Below are 16,009 nucleotides of genomic sequence, written 5' to 3'. Positions count from 1 at the left end.
AGGCATGACACAATATATCTAGAACACTTTACCTAAATAAATATCACCTCTTCAATTAAAGAAAACTTCATACAGCTTTTTAAAAAACACCATGCGACTGCCACAGAGTTAAAACTAGACCTTAAAGTTAAACGGAGGGATTAAAGGAGCTTGCATCATGGCTAGCGCATCTTGAAAAGTTTAGCCTAAATTTTTCAAGTTCAGTTCGTCGTTTGCAATCCGTGGTTAATCTTCTCCATCCTTAACCATCTTTGTTCCTTTCTGGTTTATTATTATCTCTTTTGTGTTTTACTATCTTAGTAAACTGCCATTTTCAGGTTTTCTTCAATTTAAATGTAACGTCCGTGGCCAAAATAACTTAAAATACCGTGACTGAGCTACTTTAAGGCTGAGGAAGATTGACGGATTATTCTCGAGTTACGTCGCAACCAGAATTAGTCACAAGAAGAGATGCACAGACGTTTTTTCAATAAATTTTAATGAAACAAAATTTTCATAGAACCGCAAGATGAGATTAATCTGCATTTCCTGTGGTAAGCTGAGGGATATGTGCTTCAACAATAATGCCCAAAAACATACAAATTATTACTTGAAAGAAACGTTCGTGATCCACCGACCGTGAATTCGACTCTTAAGGAGGGTACTATCGCCTATAGAGACATAAAGACGTGTCCATTTGATAAAACAATTCATCCTTACTAAAAATTACCAACTCGATTCCTAACTGGTAAAGTGCTTGATTCTACTCAATTACAAGCACACTGTAAATCGTTTGGCTCCGAATTGTACAGCTATACATTCAACAACGACACTTGTCCGAGCTTGCGTCATGTGCCTGAGTAACCAAGTCCGATGCCACTCTTGCCCCCAGCCCCCCGGGATAACTGAAATGCTCGAGACCGTTCAAACTCCTTTTCAAGATCTGCCATGAGTTGCTGGCTCTGGGCTTGAGGGCCTTCTTGCCCGGGGGGTGCGTTCCCGTCGCCTTTGATGCCCATTAAGCGCCGGAATTTCGCCTGCATCTCCCCTCCCTGGTCATTGCTGAACGTGGTACTGTTCCACAAGGTTGATGTTGTGGCACCGCCGCTGTCGCTACTTGCAGTGCCCTGTCGTACAAAAACAGCCATTAGAAAAACGCGAACTATATTCATCTATCTACAAAGCCAGAATCCCTGCAAACGTGCTGCTAGTAATGAAAGGAAACTATTTCAAAAGTCAGTAATGCAATACAGTAATTTTTCTCAGCCGGTAGAGTAACTTATAAATGTAAAAGACGTGCTTTTGAATTGGTTCAAAACCCATGCAACCTGCTGGCCACTGGCCTTTAGCCTGCCAGTCAGCTACTTACCCGATCATTTGCCTCATATGTTTTTCACACGCTTTCTACCAGTTACACGATCTTTCCCCGAGTTGATTATTTTATAGCGTGATTTCCGAGTATCGCGATCAGCCCTTACATTTCAGTTGCCTTGACTTTTCCAGGCCCGGGTTGTTCGAAAGGTGGATAACACTAACCACCGGATAAATCACTATCCAGCGGATAGCGTGGTTTGTTTTGTTAACACTTATCCACCAGAAAGCGATTTATCCGGCGGATAGCGATATCCAGCCTTCGAAAAACTGGGCCCAGCACTTTGAACCGGTTGCAAAATGATTTCATTAATGATTCGTTTCTTGCTACATTTGTGTGCATTGTGATGGGCTGTAAAATATGACTCGTGCGCCTTTTCCCGCGCTTTCTACCGGTTAGAAAAAGCTACACGAGTTCTCGCCAAATTATGGCGGATTAAAACGCTGTTTGCCTGCACGCCACCGACTGTAATAATAGCAGTACCTTACACTGAACCAGCGTCCACACTAGGGAACAATTTGAAAACGTAGCTTTATTTCTACGGTTAGGCCTACCGTCCACACTAATCCGTCACCAAAACCAAGCTTTTCGAAAACGCTCTTCAAACGCAAGGAATTTAAAAACGCCGGCTTTTCGTTTTCGTGTGGACGAAAAACATTCCGAAAACGGAGCCTTTCGAAAACGAAGGCGTCACGATAATCATGTGATTTTCCTGATCGAGTTTTCCTCCAACACAAATCCAAACTGACCGGTGATTGTTGCGTTTTAAAATTCCTCCGTTTTCAGAGTGGAAACTCCGTTTTCAAATTTCTCTGGCGTAGTGTAGACAGATGCCTGATACACACCTCAGTCGTCTTCTTCCCGCTCCAGAGCAGCTTTCTCTTCTGTGCCTGCACAGCATACTGGTGCGGATTGACAACTGATGGATTCAGGTAGCTGGGTAGGTTGAGCATGGAAGCAGCATCTTGAGCCTGTTTCCGCAGCGACTCCGCATGCGCCGCTAGCTTCGCTTGCACTTCTTCAGAAGTCGGCGGACGCGCGGGCCGTGGAAGTGCCTCCAGGCCTGTTGAAGTTGCTGTAAGAGAAGAAATTATACACATGACGTTACAAGTAAAATCTGCATACGAGCCAAGTGGCACATCAGGCTGGTGCACATCTAAGGTTTCTAGAGCATAAAGCGATTAGGAGTATTTCTACTCCCCCCTGGATGGGATGCTAGTCCATCGCAGGGTTACACACAGAATTAAATTCACCGGTGCTACGGCCGGGTACCCAATGATTTATTCAAGTAACGAAATGCTGTTGGCTGAGCAAATGTTTCACACAATCAAAACATTTAAGAGTCGAGTTCTCTCTTAAATGATATCTGCCATGTGTGATTTATTTTCCCTTCCCCTTTCATCCACTGTTCAACATTGTGAACTTGTCACTAATGTCAGGGGGTGATTTAGGAAAGGTGTCTGAGAAAACGTTCTTCATTCTCATGAGTTAAGTAGTTGACAAAGGTTTAACAATGCAAGGAGAAATTTAGCCTCTTCACAGACGTCCCTCAGGTTCTTCACCCAATCTTTCCATGGAGGAAAGCGTAACGAACTATAGGAGGAGGAGGAGGCTAGGAGGGGTTAAAACTGATCTATTTGGGGAAATAAAACTAATACGTCACTATAAAAATGTCAATCTCCTTTTCGAAGCTTTATGTTTTAAGCAGCCTTCTACGCATACGCTCTTTGGACTCGTACGCTCCATGGAATCTCCATCAGGAGAGATTGTGTGACTAACCTAAAGAGCATCCGTGTAAGAGGGCTAATGTATGTTTTATAACTCCTTGCATTAATTCTTTTCAACATAATTTAGATAACACTTTTCCAGTCAAACCTTAGGTAGTAATGTTTCATTGACTTGCTACTAAGACACTGTAAAAATATTCCCCTGCAGTTTGTGATGATTAAGAGGCCCTGCGCCTAAGAAACGACCGATGATTTTCGGCTAAAAAATAAAATCGGCCGATTTTTATCTCCCAAGTAGAGGTTACCGAATACTATTTAAAAATGAATTTCTTTTGTTTCAGTTTCGCTTTAAACCAAAAATATCGAGCCGCAAACTTTCTCCGTCTGATAGCAGCAAAATCAGGCCGAAAATAAGCCCCCGCAAAAAACTGTTCAGAAATTACTAACGCAACGTAAAATAATGAGAAAACTACACAGTGTTGAAGAAAAAGGTCTTCTAATGCAATATCATTCGATAAACATCAAAAAACTGCCGAAGCGATTGAAAAATAAAGTTTCAAATATTGCATACTAAATTAGATGCAGCGTTGGAGCTGACTTTAAAATAATTATTTCTCAAAAGTTCAACGCTTTTGAAAGCAATCAAAGTGATGAATCAGACATTGGAGGGATATATATCACGTTTCTGGAAAAACATTCCTCGGCCAAAGTATATTGACCTTATACAAAGCGTTCAAATTTACCGTGTTTACCGTTATCCTGCTACTTCGGCGAAACACTTCTCTTTTGCCAATACGGCCGTGGATAGCGTGGTAAACGCCACTTTAAACCTTGCTAGGCATTCAAAGACCATCCTGAGTAGAAGGACGTAGAATTAAAAGAGAAAGGAAGATAAAAAATACGCAGAAAAAGAGAATAACTCGAAATTACCATCTGCTAACGAAAGTTGAATCTGGAAAATGTCGTCGCGTGACAGCGGCCATTGACCTCATTTGTCACGTCAAGTCGCAAGAGCGTGGGAAAACGAGTCTGCAATGTCCTTCGGTCGGTCAGCGGCTAGGCATCCAGTCGTGACCCCGTAACTCAGATCACGCTGCGGCCAAAACGGTGTGGCGGTTGGGAAATTTTTCTTTTTGAGTGACCATCATTTGTGAAAAATAACATAACATTGTTCCACTAAACGTTTTGTAACCGGGAAAAAGTGTTTCCTATTTGTGCATTCGTTTGGATTCCGCCGCTATTTATACAAATCGCGTCAATGGCCGCTGTCACGCGACGACATTTTCCAGATTCAACTTTCGTTAGCAGATGGTAATTTCGAGTTATTCTCTTTTTCTGCGTATTTTTTATCTTCCTTTCTCGTTTAATTCTACGTCCTTCTACTTAGGATGGTCTTTGAATGCCTAGCAAGGTTTAAAGTGGCGTTTACCACGCTATCCACGGCCGTATTGGCAAAAGAGAAGTGTTTCGCCGAAGTAGCAGGATAACGGTAAACACGGTAACTTTGAACGCTTTGTACAAGGTCAATATACTTTGGCCGAAGAATGTTTTTCCAGAAACGTGATATATATCCCTCCAATGTCTGATTCATCACTTTGATTGCTTTCAAAAGCGTTGAACTTTTGAGAAATAATTATTTTAAAATCAGCTCCAACGCTGCATCTAATTTAGTATGCAATATTTGAAACTTTATTTTTCAATCGCTTCGGCAGTTTTTTGATGTTTATCGAATGATATTGCATTAAAAGGCCTTTTTCTTCAACACTGTGTAGTTTTCTCATTATTTTGCGTTGCGATAGTAGTTTTTGAACAGTTTTTTGCGGGGGCTTATTTTCGGCCTGATTTTGCTGCTATCAGACGGAGAAAGTTTGCGGCTCGATATTTTTGGTTTAAAGCGAAACTGAAACAAAAGAAATTCATTTTTAAATAGTATTCGGTAACCTCCACTTGGGAGATAAAAATCGGCCGATTTTATTTTTTAGCCGAAAATCATCGGTCGTTTCTTAGGCGCAGCGCCTCTTAATCATTGCTACATTACAGTACACTACTGTAGAGGAATATCTACATGCATTACATTCACCATCAAAAGCAGATTCCTACCTTTTATAAACGTCTTCTTTTCACCACTTGAAGAGGCAGCTTTCTCCTCATGTCTGTCTCGGTCATGGTCACGCTCCTTGTTTCTGTCACGGTCATGGTCACGCTCCTTGTTTCTGTCACGATCTCGGGCGTGTCGTCGATCTCTACCCCAATCCCGGCCTCTGCTATCCCTGTCCCTGTCTCGGTCTCTGTCTCTATCATGGCGTCGGCTTGAGCTGTAGTCGCTGCTGGCTCTTCGATCTAGAAACAATTTCAAAACTTGAACAACTGAAAACACTCTTTGCAATGGTCCAAAGTTATAGGACCTCAGGAAAGATAACATATTTTCTGGTTTACAAGCCACAGACGAGCATTTAGCTAAAACTCAACCTGCTAGACCCAACAGTTTTTCTCAACCCTGCTTTTACTTGATAAGACCCTACAGCAGTGGGAATATGAAGTTTTACCTCTAAAATCTCTTGGTGGGCTTCTTCTGTAATCCTTTCTTCTGTATCTGTCTGGTGACTTCCTTTCACTGGAATCACCTCTGTCGCGAGATCTGCTCCTGTGACGCCTCCTATCAGGAGATTTACTTTTTCTATCCAGTGAATCTCTCCGTCGAGGAGAAGGACTGTCCCTTTCTATGGACTTACAGACTCTGGGCTTCTGCTCAGATGGACTCCCCTCTTTTCCACCCTTCTCCAATGGGTGAGAGCCACGCCTAACTGGCGAGCGTTCCAAATCAGCATCCCTTTTCTCACTGGGACTTTTCCTGAGTGGTGGACTCTGTTCCTTTTCTTTCCTTTGAATACTAGCTTTATCCTTTTCCTAAAAGGAGACAGTTGCAACCTTCAGGAAAAATAGTTAGTGTTTTTGTCTCTGAAAAATATTATTGTCTAAATGACAAGTACTACACTAATACGGTACATTTTATGAAAATTAATATGCTTTTTATTTTTGTGGTGTAACCTGTGGTAGTTTCTATTTTATACTATATGTTTCCATTTTAAGGAGCTGTAACATGTAACTAATTGTTTTTGCAAAAGGCCACTACAAACAACATTGTAAATTGGACAACTCTTTGGCCAGAATTTATCAGAACTCTGTGTAAATGTAGCCTGTTTCAGGCTCCCAGTAGTTGGGGATGAGTAAAAAACAGGCGAGCGAGAAAAAACACGAGGTGGGACTGAGGCGAGGAAGGGAAGGGCGAGGGACCTTCCTTGCCTCAGTCCTCCCTCGTTTTTTCTCTCACTCACCCTCTTTTCTCATTTCTCCCCAACTACTGAGAAACCTGGGACAGGCTAGTGTACATACAGGAGAAAGATGCAGATCTGCTTCAACATAAAGAATTAGAGGAGCTTCATTTCTTGGCATACATCGCACAGCGAAACAACATTACAAAGTGTCCTCAAGAGTGACCTGGGTCCACAGTTCTAGTTTCTGGACTGGAATGTATAAATCAGTGCTTTCTTCCCAAAAATGTACCTTGTTCCCTACTTGCCTTGCTACAGTGTTGTGAACAACCCTGTTTGCAGCCTAAATCAGTGCTCTGTCTGTAAACAAGCATGGAAGGCTTGCCAAAGAATCCACAGCAAGGGTAATTGCAAAATTCTTGAGTACCCATAAATATTGACCATTTTTAAGTCAACTTACAAAATAAATGAGATACTATGCACACTCTCATTGGTCAATAAGTGTATTCAGATGAGAAAGTTATGCAAACCCAAGACACAGTCTCGAATTCTCCGAACTTCACCTTGTGTTTAGATGAGGCTATGTAACCACAGAAAAAGTGCTCTATTGCTTATTAAAATAGTACACATGCTATTTCAGGGAACAAACAGGAAGTAAGCCCGTATCAGGGTTAAAGTACCGTAGTTTACAAGAACTACAGTTGACATTTATGCTATGAAAAGGAAAACGTAAAAGATTAGTCACTCACCTCTGAAGAATCTCTGTGCTGCTCTGGACGCAAATCGCGACCAAACTCATCAAAACGTTGTCCACTGTCTCGTTGATTTGTAGACTAAGGCAATGTGAGTTATCAAAGAGTGTTAAACTCAAGCAACTTTGTGTTCCTACACAGTACATGTGACACAGCTCACAACATAACAGTCAAAAGATATTTGACATTAAATGTGTTTCCTGTTTGTTGGTTGGTTGGTTGGTTGTTTCACACATGATGTGCAATAATTATGATATAATTTATGATTATCTACTCTGTTCCAAATAAAAGAAGAGAACTACAGACTATGTTAAGTGACTGCAATCAATTCGGTCTTCAAATCCTTGGACTTGTACCTCCAAGGAAACAGAAATATAGTCTCCAAATAAACCAGTACTGCCCAAATTATCATTAACAAAATTTACTAGGCAAAATTAACATCATGACAATACAGGTGAGCCATTGCAACAAACGCCGACACTGGGGAGACTGGTTGTATTTTCTTTTGTAACTGCAAAGCAACAGTTCTCAAAATTTACCTCGCTCATTTCAATTCAATGTCATTATTTTATAATTATTGTAATAATAGAAAGAAAGATTCAAATGTCACCTTGCAAACCAAAGTTCTAATTTGGGCAGTACGTACTTTTTTTATCATATCTTAATATCATTACAGCAACTGTTGAGATGGTAAAGCTCTGTACATGAAAAAAAATAAATTCATTCTATGAAAATGGGAGGTAGGTAAAGGTAAAGTCTGCATAAGAGCAAAGTGGCCCATGAGGCTGGAGCTTATCCCGGTTTCTGTAACTTGAAGCGAGGTAACTTAAGATTATTGCTGATGTTTCCCGCTTTTGTCTTGAAACCAAGAGTAGTTCTTAGAGAAGAATATTGGTATTATTTATTTGTTGTTTTTCTGCTTGATTATTTTTGTTACTCCCAGTGTATGTATCCAGTGCAGTCCCAAAATCTGTAACATTACCTGTCAAAATTCAAATCTTTGTTCAGTGGATTTACACCTTAGGTACAAAGAAGCTAAAATAAAAAATATTAATGTAAATTTGCTTAACACTGAGTTATACTTCTATGAAAGATTGCTTTACCTACATTTATTCCAAGACCGAAATTCAAAGAAACTTGGTCCAAAATAACAAGATCTATATTTGACGCATCTTACAAGTAGTATGTTAAGCTAAGAAACTAAAATTACATACAATATTAGTAAACTTGTGAATTCTTTTTCTTCTTTCCAAAAAACATCACATTTTATAGTAACCTTGGTCAAAGTTTTGTTCACAGCTTACAAAATTCAATGTAAAAACCAAACACAATCTCTATGAGTAAGTGTACATGTATAAGGATACATGAAAACCCCCACTTAGCTCAAGGCAACTGATAATTTTAATAAAAATTATACAAGTTACCTCTACAAAGAAAATAACACCAAAAGCCAATCTTCTTTTTGTACTAGTCTTAAGGGAAAACTGTTTCTCAAAACATCATCCATACTTCATCAACATCCAACGTAATCAGTGATTCTATCCACAAAGATTTCACTGACAACTAAAGGCTAACTGCAGCCTTTTCCAAGTCTAGCAAGAGATATTTTCTAGGTTGCCAGATGCCACAAAAACCCTTTCTAAAATGATGTATACTCTATGTACTTTTAATGAACGATTAAAAATGTGACCAGCTTGACATACTGGTATAGAATTATAATATTACCAAATCTGAACCTACAACTATTTTCTTTGCTGTAACAACAAACATGTTCCAGTCAAATGGCTTGAGAGTTGGGTGCACATTCAGCGTAATGTTAAAATGCAGTTTTCATAAAACAAAATTTATATACAAAGGGTACCTCAATAAACCAGTGTGCTAAAATCAATACAAACTGAATATGTTTGCCTACTGTTCATAAGGTACATGCACCTCACGTGAATGATGTAGGACTATTTTTTTGACAATCCCCATACACATGTATGAGGCTTGCAAGATAGTTTACTTATCGCATGTCTCATCGACACTGTTTGTGTTGACTTTAACATCGTCTCTCGCACAATCGGTAATTGACAAGTCTAAAGGAGTGTCCCTTGATCTGTTTTGAACCCGAGCTCTATTTCCTCTTCTCAGAAACTCATCAATTGATACAACGCACTTATGTTTCCAGACTATATCTTGTTCGGCTGGAGGAACAGAATACAGTTTAAATGCACAGAACTTAATAAGATCAAGTTTTCCACTATCAAGTGCAACTTTTCCTCTTGTGCCTGAGCAATTTCTGTTCAACATTTCATCTTTTGTAAATAGAACTTTTACCAAGTTGACGCTAAAGTTTCCCACAGAGCAACTTGTTTTCTGAATCCTTTCTGCCCATGACAACAGCTCTTTTACCTCCACAGTGTCACTAGACTGCTCATCTTGATCATCTTTATTACCACTACTGCTATCACAGTTAACACATCCAGCATTAAGAGCTGTTGACACTGGAGAGACAATTTCTGCATTTTGATGTGCCACACTTTCATCAGCAGACTCGCGTATTGATAGACTGTGCTGAGCTCCATTAGTCTCTGAAGTGTTACATGTAGACGAACCAGCCAATATCCTTGATGCAGCTTTAAATACCTTGCCATCAACAGTGCTTGGAAATGGCACTGGTACATAACTGGTGTCACCCTGAAGTGATTTACTTTTTACATGAGCAACAGCTTCCAGCAGACTTGCCGATATACTAACTTCACCTGTATATTTGCTGTGCTTGTCAGGTCCTGAACGGTCATGATTTACAGTTCTTACTCCATTTACCAAGCCCCGATCTACTGACACTGAACTTCTTGCCGGTGACATTCCCTGTTGATTCTCCACGAGCTTTAATAGCTTGTCCTGATTTTTCAGAACTCTTTCCTGATTTTCAAGGAGCTTTTCCACTTTCCATAACAGTGTTGTCAGGCGCCCGTTCACTTCAGCCCCTAAGTCCATCGTGTGAAACAACTTCAAAGAAAGATTAGCAGTGTCAGGCTGAACTTTGCCGCAACTACCAGCAAATGATTTCTTTCTTTTACAGAATTTAACTACTGGAATGCTACTATTCTTAATGATAAGTGAAAAAACCTCTGTTAAGAACCCACTCCTCTATACCAACTTAATTTCCAAGTGTTGTTAGACAATTATTATTAACATCTGATTTCCTCTTACTATATCATTTCATTGTAGAGCAAACAAGTGACGAGAATTGGGGATACCATCAAATTGAAGTATCCCCTTGATGCAGTACTACACTGTAAATACCCAGAACTCATATTAAACAATGTGTGGCAAACAATGAGGAGAATTCATCCCATGATTTAATATCAACTTCATTAAAATAATTAGAATATGAAAAGCTGCTTGTTTTCTGCAGCTAAACTGAAAGACTAGTTCCAGAAGTAAATTCCTGTATATATCTGTTCGTGCACATATGCACTGATCTCTTTGTACAGTGCACATGTAAATTGCTCCATAATATTATACATGCAAATGCAGTGGAATTCAAATTCTTGAGCCTCTAAGAGAAGCAAAATTTGTTCAAGACATTGGTGCATGTACATGTAGTTTGAAACATCAGGACAAACTTATAGTGAAACAAATCCAAGGGAAGAAACATCTGGTTAGAGTTCTACTGTAATGAGGGAGAAGTTTAGAGTTCAAGAAATAAGGATTTCACTGTAAATCATGTTTTACAATAGTCAAACTACAATTACTTTATATTACAAATCTACAAGAACACAACTCTTTCATGAATGCATGCATCATTGGCATGTTTTATTACAAAACGTAACCTTTTAGGACTGCACTGGAATCACTGGGTAATGCAAGAAAACTTGCATTGAGTTGTAAATAAATCGCAAATTAAAGGAAAATGTCCGGACTTTTAAAAACACTGGAGAAACAAACTAGCAGCTTTTGGATCTCTGAGATGAGATAGCTCTTGTAACACCACTGGAGGGCTTGACAACAATATTGCTCTCAATACAACTTACCGTATAGGAAGATTAAAAAAAACAGAAACCATTACATGTACGTACTTAAAACCTGACCATAAATTAATGCAACTACAAAAGAAGCAATACTGTGTGCAACGAAATTACTTGTAAATCATATCATGAAACTTTTGTTAAAGTTGAGTCTGAATGAGCTTTTACTTTTATTTTACTGGTAACTACCTACTGTTACTCACATTTCTTGGACTACGACTTCTTCTTCTTCTCCTGGGGCTTCTACTTCGACTGCGACTTCGACTATGTCTTCTATGTCTTTGATCATCTTTAACATAAAACAAAGAATTTTAGACACTTTGACAATCACATTGCAAGTTTGGTGTATACATCCTGATAATGACTTGGGTATTGCTGTAAATTTACTGATTGATTTTGGGTCATACACTGTATATATACCCAAAGTTGCCACATTCCATGTATTTCTATGCAAGCGTGCATAGAAAGTTGTGTCCCATAACCCAGGGCTAGTGGATTTTGCAGTCCAGCTAGCGGATTCCATCCTTCAGTTGTCCAACTGGCAAGTGAAGTTTCTTGGAAAAATTCTTTGAAGATGATTTCCAGTCTGTACTGTGCAGTCTCAGTAACCTAATGTTTATGGGTCTCACTCCATGTAATGCAAATGTTATACCTAACAACCCACATACCTTATCTTTGAGGCATTTCAAATTCTTTGTCCAACAAATCATTGATTTTTACAGCTGCGAATTTGTTCCATCAAGTGATATGAGAAAGAACGAAGCATAAAGCTTTGCATCCATAATGGCAGTTGACATGAAACTTTGAATTTACTTCAACTAATTGCAAAATATTACATTTTGTAATGTCTTACATGAAACAAAACAAAAAATGTAAAAAAACTCTTGAGAGTGCTCAGTACAGACTGGAAACCATCTTTATAGAAATTCAAATTAATAAAGTACTGCGAGAGAGGAAATTTTGGTGTGCTAGTGAAAAGGACTTTTGGATTAAGGTTACAGTATACCTTCGGGTCGGCAATTTTCTTCAAATTTGGATTTTTGGGTCAAAATAGTGGTCGAAGAATAATCTCTTATTTCTGAAAAAAATTTTTGAAAAAGGCTTAATATTGGCGGAGAAATGACGGTTTTACGTTTTAACCGGAAGTAAAAGTTTACCTCTTGATTGACAGCCCTATGGCGCGTATGCAATCAACCGAGACGATTTTCGCAGGAATTACCTCTATGGATGTCACGAATTGACTACTCAGTTGATCAGCATTGTTGTTCTGACTACCCAGCATTTTTGATATTAGGCGTGTCTCTATTAAGTTATAAGTAAACATAGACCACGTTTAAACCATGGACCGGTTCGAAAAAGCGAAAACAGCGAAGAACGAATGAAAATACATCAATCAGTGAAGAAGCGAAAGTTCGCCACGCGGATGAAGCTATAGTTATCGTATAAGGCGGGCAAATATTCGTGGTAAGAGAAAAGAAAGGTTCTGTAAAAATGTCGGAACTTGACAGCAATAACAGGGATGCTGACAGAGACTCTTCTGATGAGTCCGATATCGACGAATCGTCGGACTCATTGAGACCATTTGAAATATTATCCATGTACATTTGCCCACACACAGTTGCCCTCCGCGCTATCTTTTGCTTGTTTCCTTCTCTCAGCCACTCTAGCGTTCTTATCCTTCTTAGTCTTCCCCATTTTGCCAGACCAGCTTCAAGAAAAACCGAGCTGCAGAAAAATTATCTCTCTGCCTTCGGTTCCTTGAGCGCATTGCAAAACACAAGAGTTTTTTAGGGATTCGCACGTAAATTTCACCAGGAGGTCAACGGTAGTAAAGTTTCCCTGCACTGATTGGCTTAGTTATCTGAGAACCCAGTTGAAGGCGTTTGTGGGCGGAGTTTGTTTGCAAAGCAGAAAATTTTTCTTAGCGCTGTTTTCTCGAATAAATTTTTTCACTTGAAGCAGACACTTTAAAGAGTTATAACTCAAAGGGAATTTGTTCAATTGCTCTTAAATTTGGACAGTGGCTAGTTTAACATATAAACTACAAAAGTGTGTCTGGGAATTGTTAATTTCGAAACACTTTTTCTTTGAGAGCGATTTTTGTACGATCACTCCACATTTTTTTAATCCTATTTCGAAAGTGTTCTGTAACTTTTTACTGCAATTGAATATGCCAAAACGCAGACACGTTTTTTAAGCGCTTTGGGCCCTGAAACAGAGGAAAACATTAAATTGGCGAAAAACGAAATTCGCTTTGACTTGTAGCTTTCGAAAGGTGATTCGGGTGCTCACATTTAGTGGTCGTGAAAAATTCGACAATTCATTTTCTTTCAAAATTCTTGGTATAGTTTGATAGCCAGCTCCATAAGCTTTAATTTGATATAGGGGTTTAGGTATCTACAGCTTAAACTGCACGCGCTACATCGCTTGCGCGCGAGACACCCCTGAAGGTATACTGTAACCTTAATACATCATAGTTACAGCTTGCGAATAAAGTAGGCCTCCAATATTTTTTGGGACCCTGTGCTTCGATTTCGCATATTACACTGTAAAACTAAGCCATAGATTTATTGACACACTTCTGCTGGCCAAGCCAAACAGGTTTTTGATGTCACATTTCAATACATGTATCAAGTAACTGATGCCATTACCTCTAAAATCTGAATTTCTACTTCTTTTACGTGAGGGAGGTGAGATTTCTGGAGACCTTCTCTGTGGTGATTTTTCCGGAGATTCTGACACAGACCTCTTGCGATAATTTCGCTGACGGCTGCTTGGGGAGCTTTTCCTTCGAGATGAGCTATGTGATGATTCTTTCCTCTCTTCTGACTTCTCCTCGTGCTGATTGTTCTGTGTAGTACAATCATCACTCTGGGTCATAAGTTCACTCTCCATGTCACTGGTAACTGATGCCTTTTTATCTGGTTTTGCAAGCTGTAGACCATAAATTATTCTGTTTTAAACAACAATCAAGCAAAGATAAAATAACGTACACAAAGTGCTGCTTAATATGTATTTGGGGGAGCAGAAAAATTCAGCCAGCAAAACTATAGGGAAATTTGTCCTACCTGTCTCCTGAAAGTTTGATGTTTCACCAAAAGTAATTCTAAATTGAAATAAATCATCAAATACTGTCACAAAGTTGAAGTCAAAGGTGCAGAGCCATGCTTAAAAATGCACATTGCATCTTAACAAAAAGTATTGATCCAAGATAATGCATAAAACACACAAAAAAAGGTCCAAATGAAAGGTTACTTTTAGGTTTTCTTGTAAACTGTTCAATTTTTTTGGTTCACTTAAGTTGGAACACAGCATAGCATTAAAAAAAGCAAATAACCGAAACAAGACAAAGTGCAATTTTATCAGCAACAATAAAAAGGCAGATCATGGCATTACCAAGAATGTGGCTTCCTCTGAAACTCTAATGCTTAGTGATTCATGCAAATCTCCCTGAAATGTTTGTCCAACTTCAGTTGTCTATAAAACTTTTAAGACTGATAAAAAATTGCAAGTTGCAAATAATGATTTAATGAAGCTACTAATGCCAGAGAATTTTATGGTATGATATATGGATAAAGATATGGTATTTATTTTATAAATAAACTCTCAGAAATAAAAAAAATATTTCTTGCATACTGGCTTGCATTCACAGAGTTTGCTGGAATGAAAAGCTTTAACAGGTGAAAACAGTCTGATGGCCTGAGACAAGTCACTTGGCCCTCCAGGTTAGACAATTTACGCCAAACTACAGAACACCGTACCACCAGAATCCTTTATCCTACATACTGCGCATTTTGTGATTAGCCAAAGTCAAAAATGACTTACTGGCCTTTTTTCCAGGCCAGAATAAAGTGGCTGGCCAAAAGGGTTGGGGCGAGGGGGGTTTGTATTTTAACGTTCTGTGACAAAGTTTTGGGTCTTCAAGTAAGCTTATTCTGTGTAACAATCCCAGGGGCATTTTGCATGAGGACATTTGGACCAACATTCTTTGCCAGTCTTTTTTCTGTGTGCTTACATGAGTCTATGAGCCACCTCAACTAGTTAACTTCCACTGTAGCCCCATATTCAAAAGTTGCTCTGATAGACAGCTCAAGCTTCAAAAGTTCAACTCAGTAATGAATGGTTGAATGGTGTGCTTTTTGCAGGTTAGAAAAAGTGAAACATGATACATGTAGCTACTTGATGTTCCTTCCGACTGTTCATAGACAAACTTTGTAAATGCCACTTTCTTGTCACTCCTGGGTGATGGCATTTTCAAAGCAATGTGAATACTTTCCGTGGCAAGAAATGCAAAATGTTAGCCATTGCAAACCCATTTTTCCCGAGAATCAAATAAGCTTCGCTTCAAAGAAGTCTACAGCGAAGGGAAAGAAATAAATTGATAAAGACTTAATCCATTTCACCCCGGAAAACAGCTAAGATATTACATCTAACAAGCCGAAGGATCAGTTGTTGTAACTAAGAGGTCTAAGTAGTCTACAACTAAACGGAAATTAAAAGAGTGGTTTATAGTTACGGAAAAAGCATATAAGACATACGCGTTTCAGACTTACAATAAACTATAGGCTTGATGAATTATGCATTCATCATTCAATTCAAACTTGAAATTTCTAGCTTCTTTTGACAATTAAAAACAATAAAACACGATAGAAGCATCGCTGACATATAAAAGTATCTTTCTGAGACATTTCTTACCTGTTTATCACCTGAATTTTGCTGAATTTTCGCGTTTTCATCAGAAGAGCTTGAATCGTACCCAGCAAGGACTTCCATGTTCCATCAAAGGCAATCTCCCGGATTGAAAGCTGACTTCGCCATATTTGGGCATTGTATCGGTACCAGTCCTTTTCTCGGGAGCGCGCCACAACATAAATTCACTTTGCGCGACTTT

General features: G+C 39.0%; 1 protein-coding gene across 5 annotated transcripts; it reads right to left on the bottom strand.

Annotated features, from left to right (window-relative positions):
- Positions 1-452: 452 nt before the first annotated feature.
- LOC145463873 (uncharacterized) lies at positions 453-15,956 on the bottom strand. Of its 5 annotated transcripts, none has more exons than XM_081447667.1 (9): positions 15,814-15,915; positions 13,770-14,052; positions 11,322-11,407; positions 7,100-7,183; positions 5,625-5,985; positions 5,267-5,418; positions 5,179-5,236; positions 2,197-2,426; positions 453-1,106 (listed from the first exon to the last, which is right to left on the bottom strand). In XM_081447667.1, the coding sequence occupies exons 1-9, from the start codon at positions 15,889-15,891 to the stop codon at positions 828-830; spliced, it is 1,611 nt and encodes a 536-aa protein (XP_081303793.1). In that variant the 5' UTR covers positions 15,892-15,915; the 3' UTR covers positions 453-827. The 5 variants fall into 5 exon arrangements, with proteins under 5 accessions (XP_081303793.1, XP_081303794.1, XP_081303791.1 ...); XM_081447668.1 differs by adding an exon at positions 14,187-14,224 and having other exon boundaries at positions 455-1,106; positions 5,179-5,418; positions 15,814-15,896; XM_081447665.1 differs by having other exon boundaries at positions 455-1,106; positions 5,179-5,418.
- Between the last annotated feature and the right edge of the window lie 53 nt (positions 15,957-16,009).

The sequence above is a fragment of the Orbicella franksi genome, chromosome 12 (genome assembly GCF_964199315.1).
Source record: "Orbicella franksi chromosome 12, jaOrbFran1.1, whole genome shotgun sequence".
Classification (NCBI taxonomy): Eukaryota; Metazoa; Cnidaria; class Anthozoa; order Scleractinia; family Merulinidae; genus Orbicella; species Orbicella franksi.
The sequence above is the reverse complement of the archived record's forward strand: the minus strand, read 5'-3'. Positions and strand labels throughout refer to the sequence as shown.

Coding starts and splice junctions, on each gene's coding strand:
- LOC145463873 (XM_081447665.1), bottom strand. CDS start 15,891: ATGGAAGTCCTTGCTGGGTACGATTCAAGCTCTTCTGATGAAAACGCG. Junction 5,986..7,099: donor AGCACAGAGATTCTTCAGAG/GTGAGTGACTAA, acceptor GTCTCCTTTTAG/GAAAAGGATAAAGCTAGTAT. Junction 5,419..5,624: donor CCCACCAAGAGATTTTAGAG/GTAAAACTTCAT, acceptor AATTGTTTCTAG/ATCGAAGAGCCAGCAGCGAC.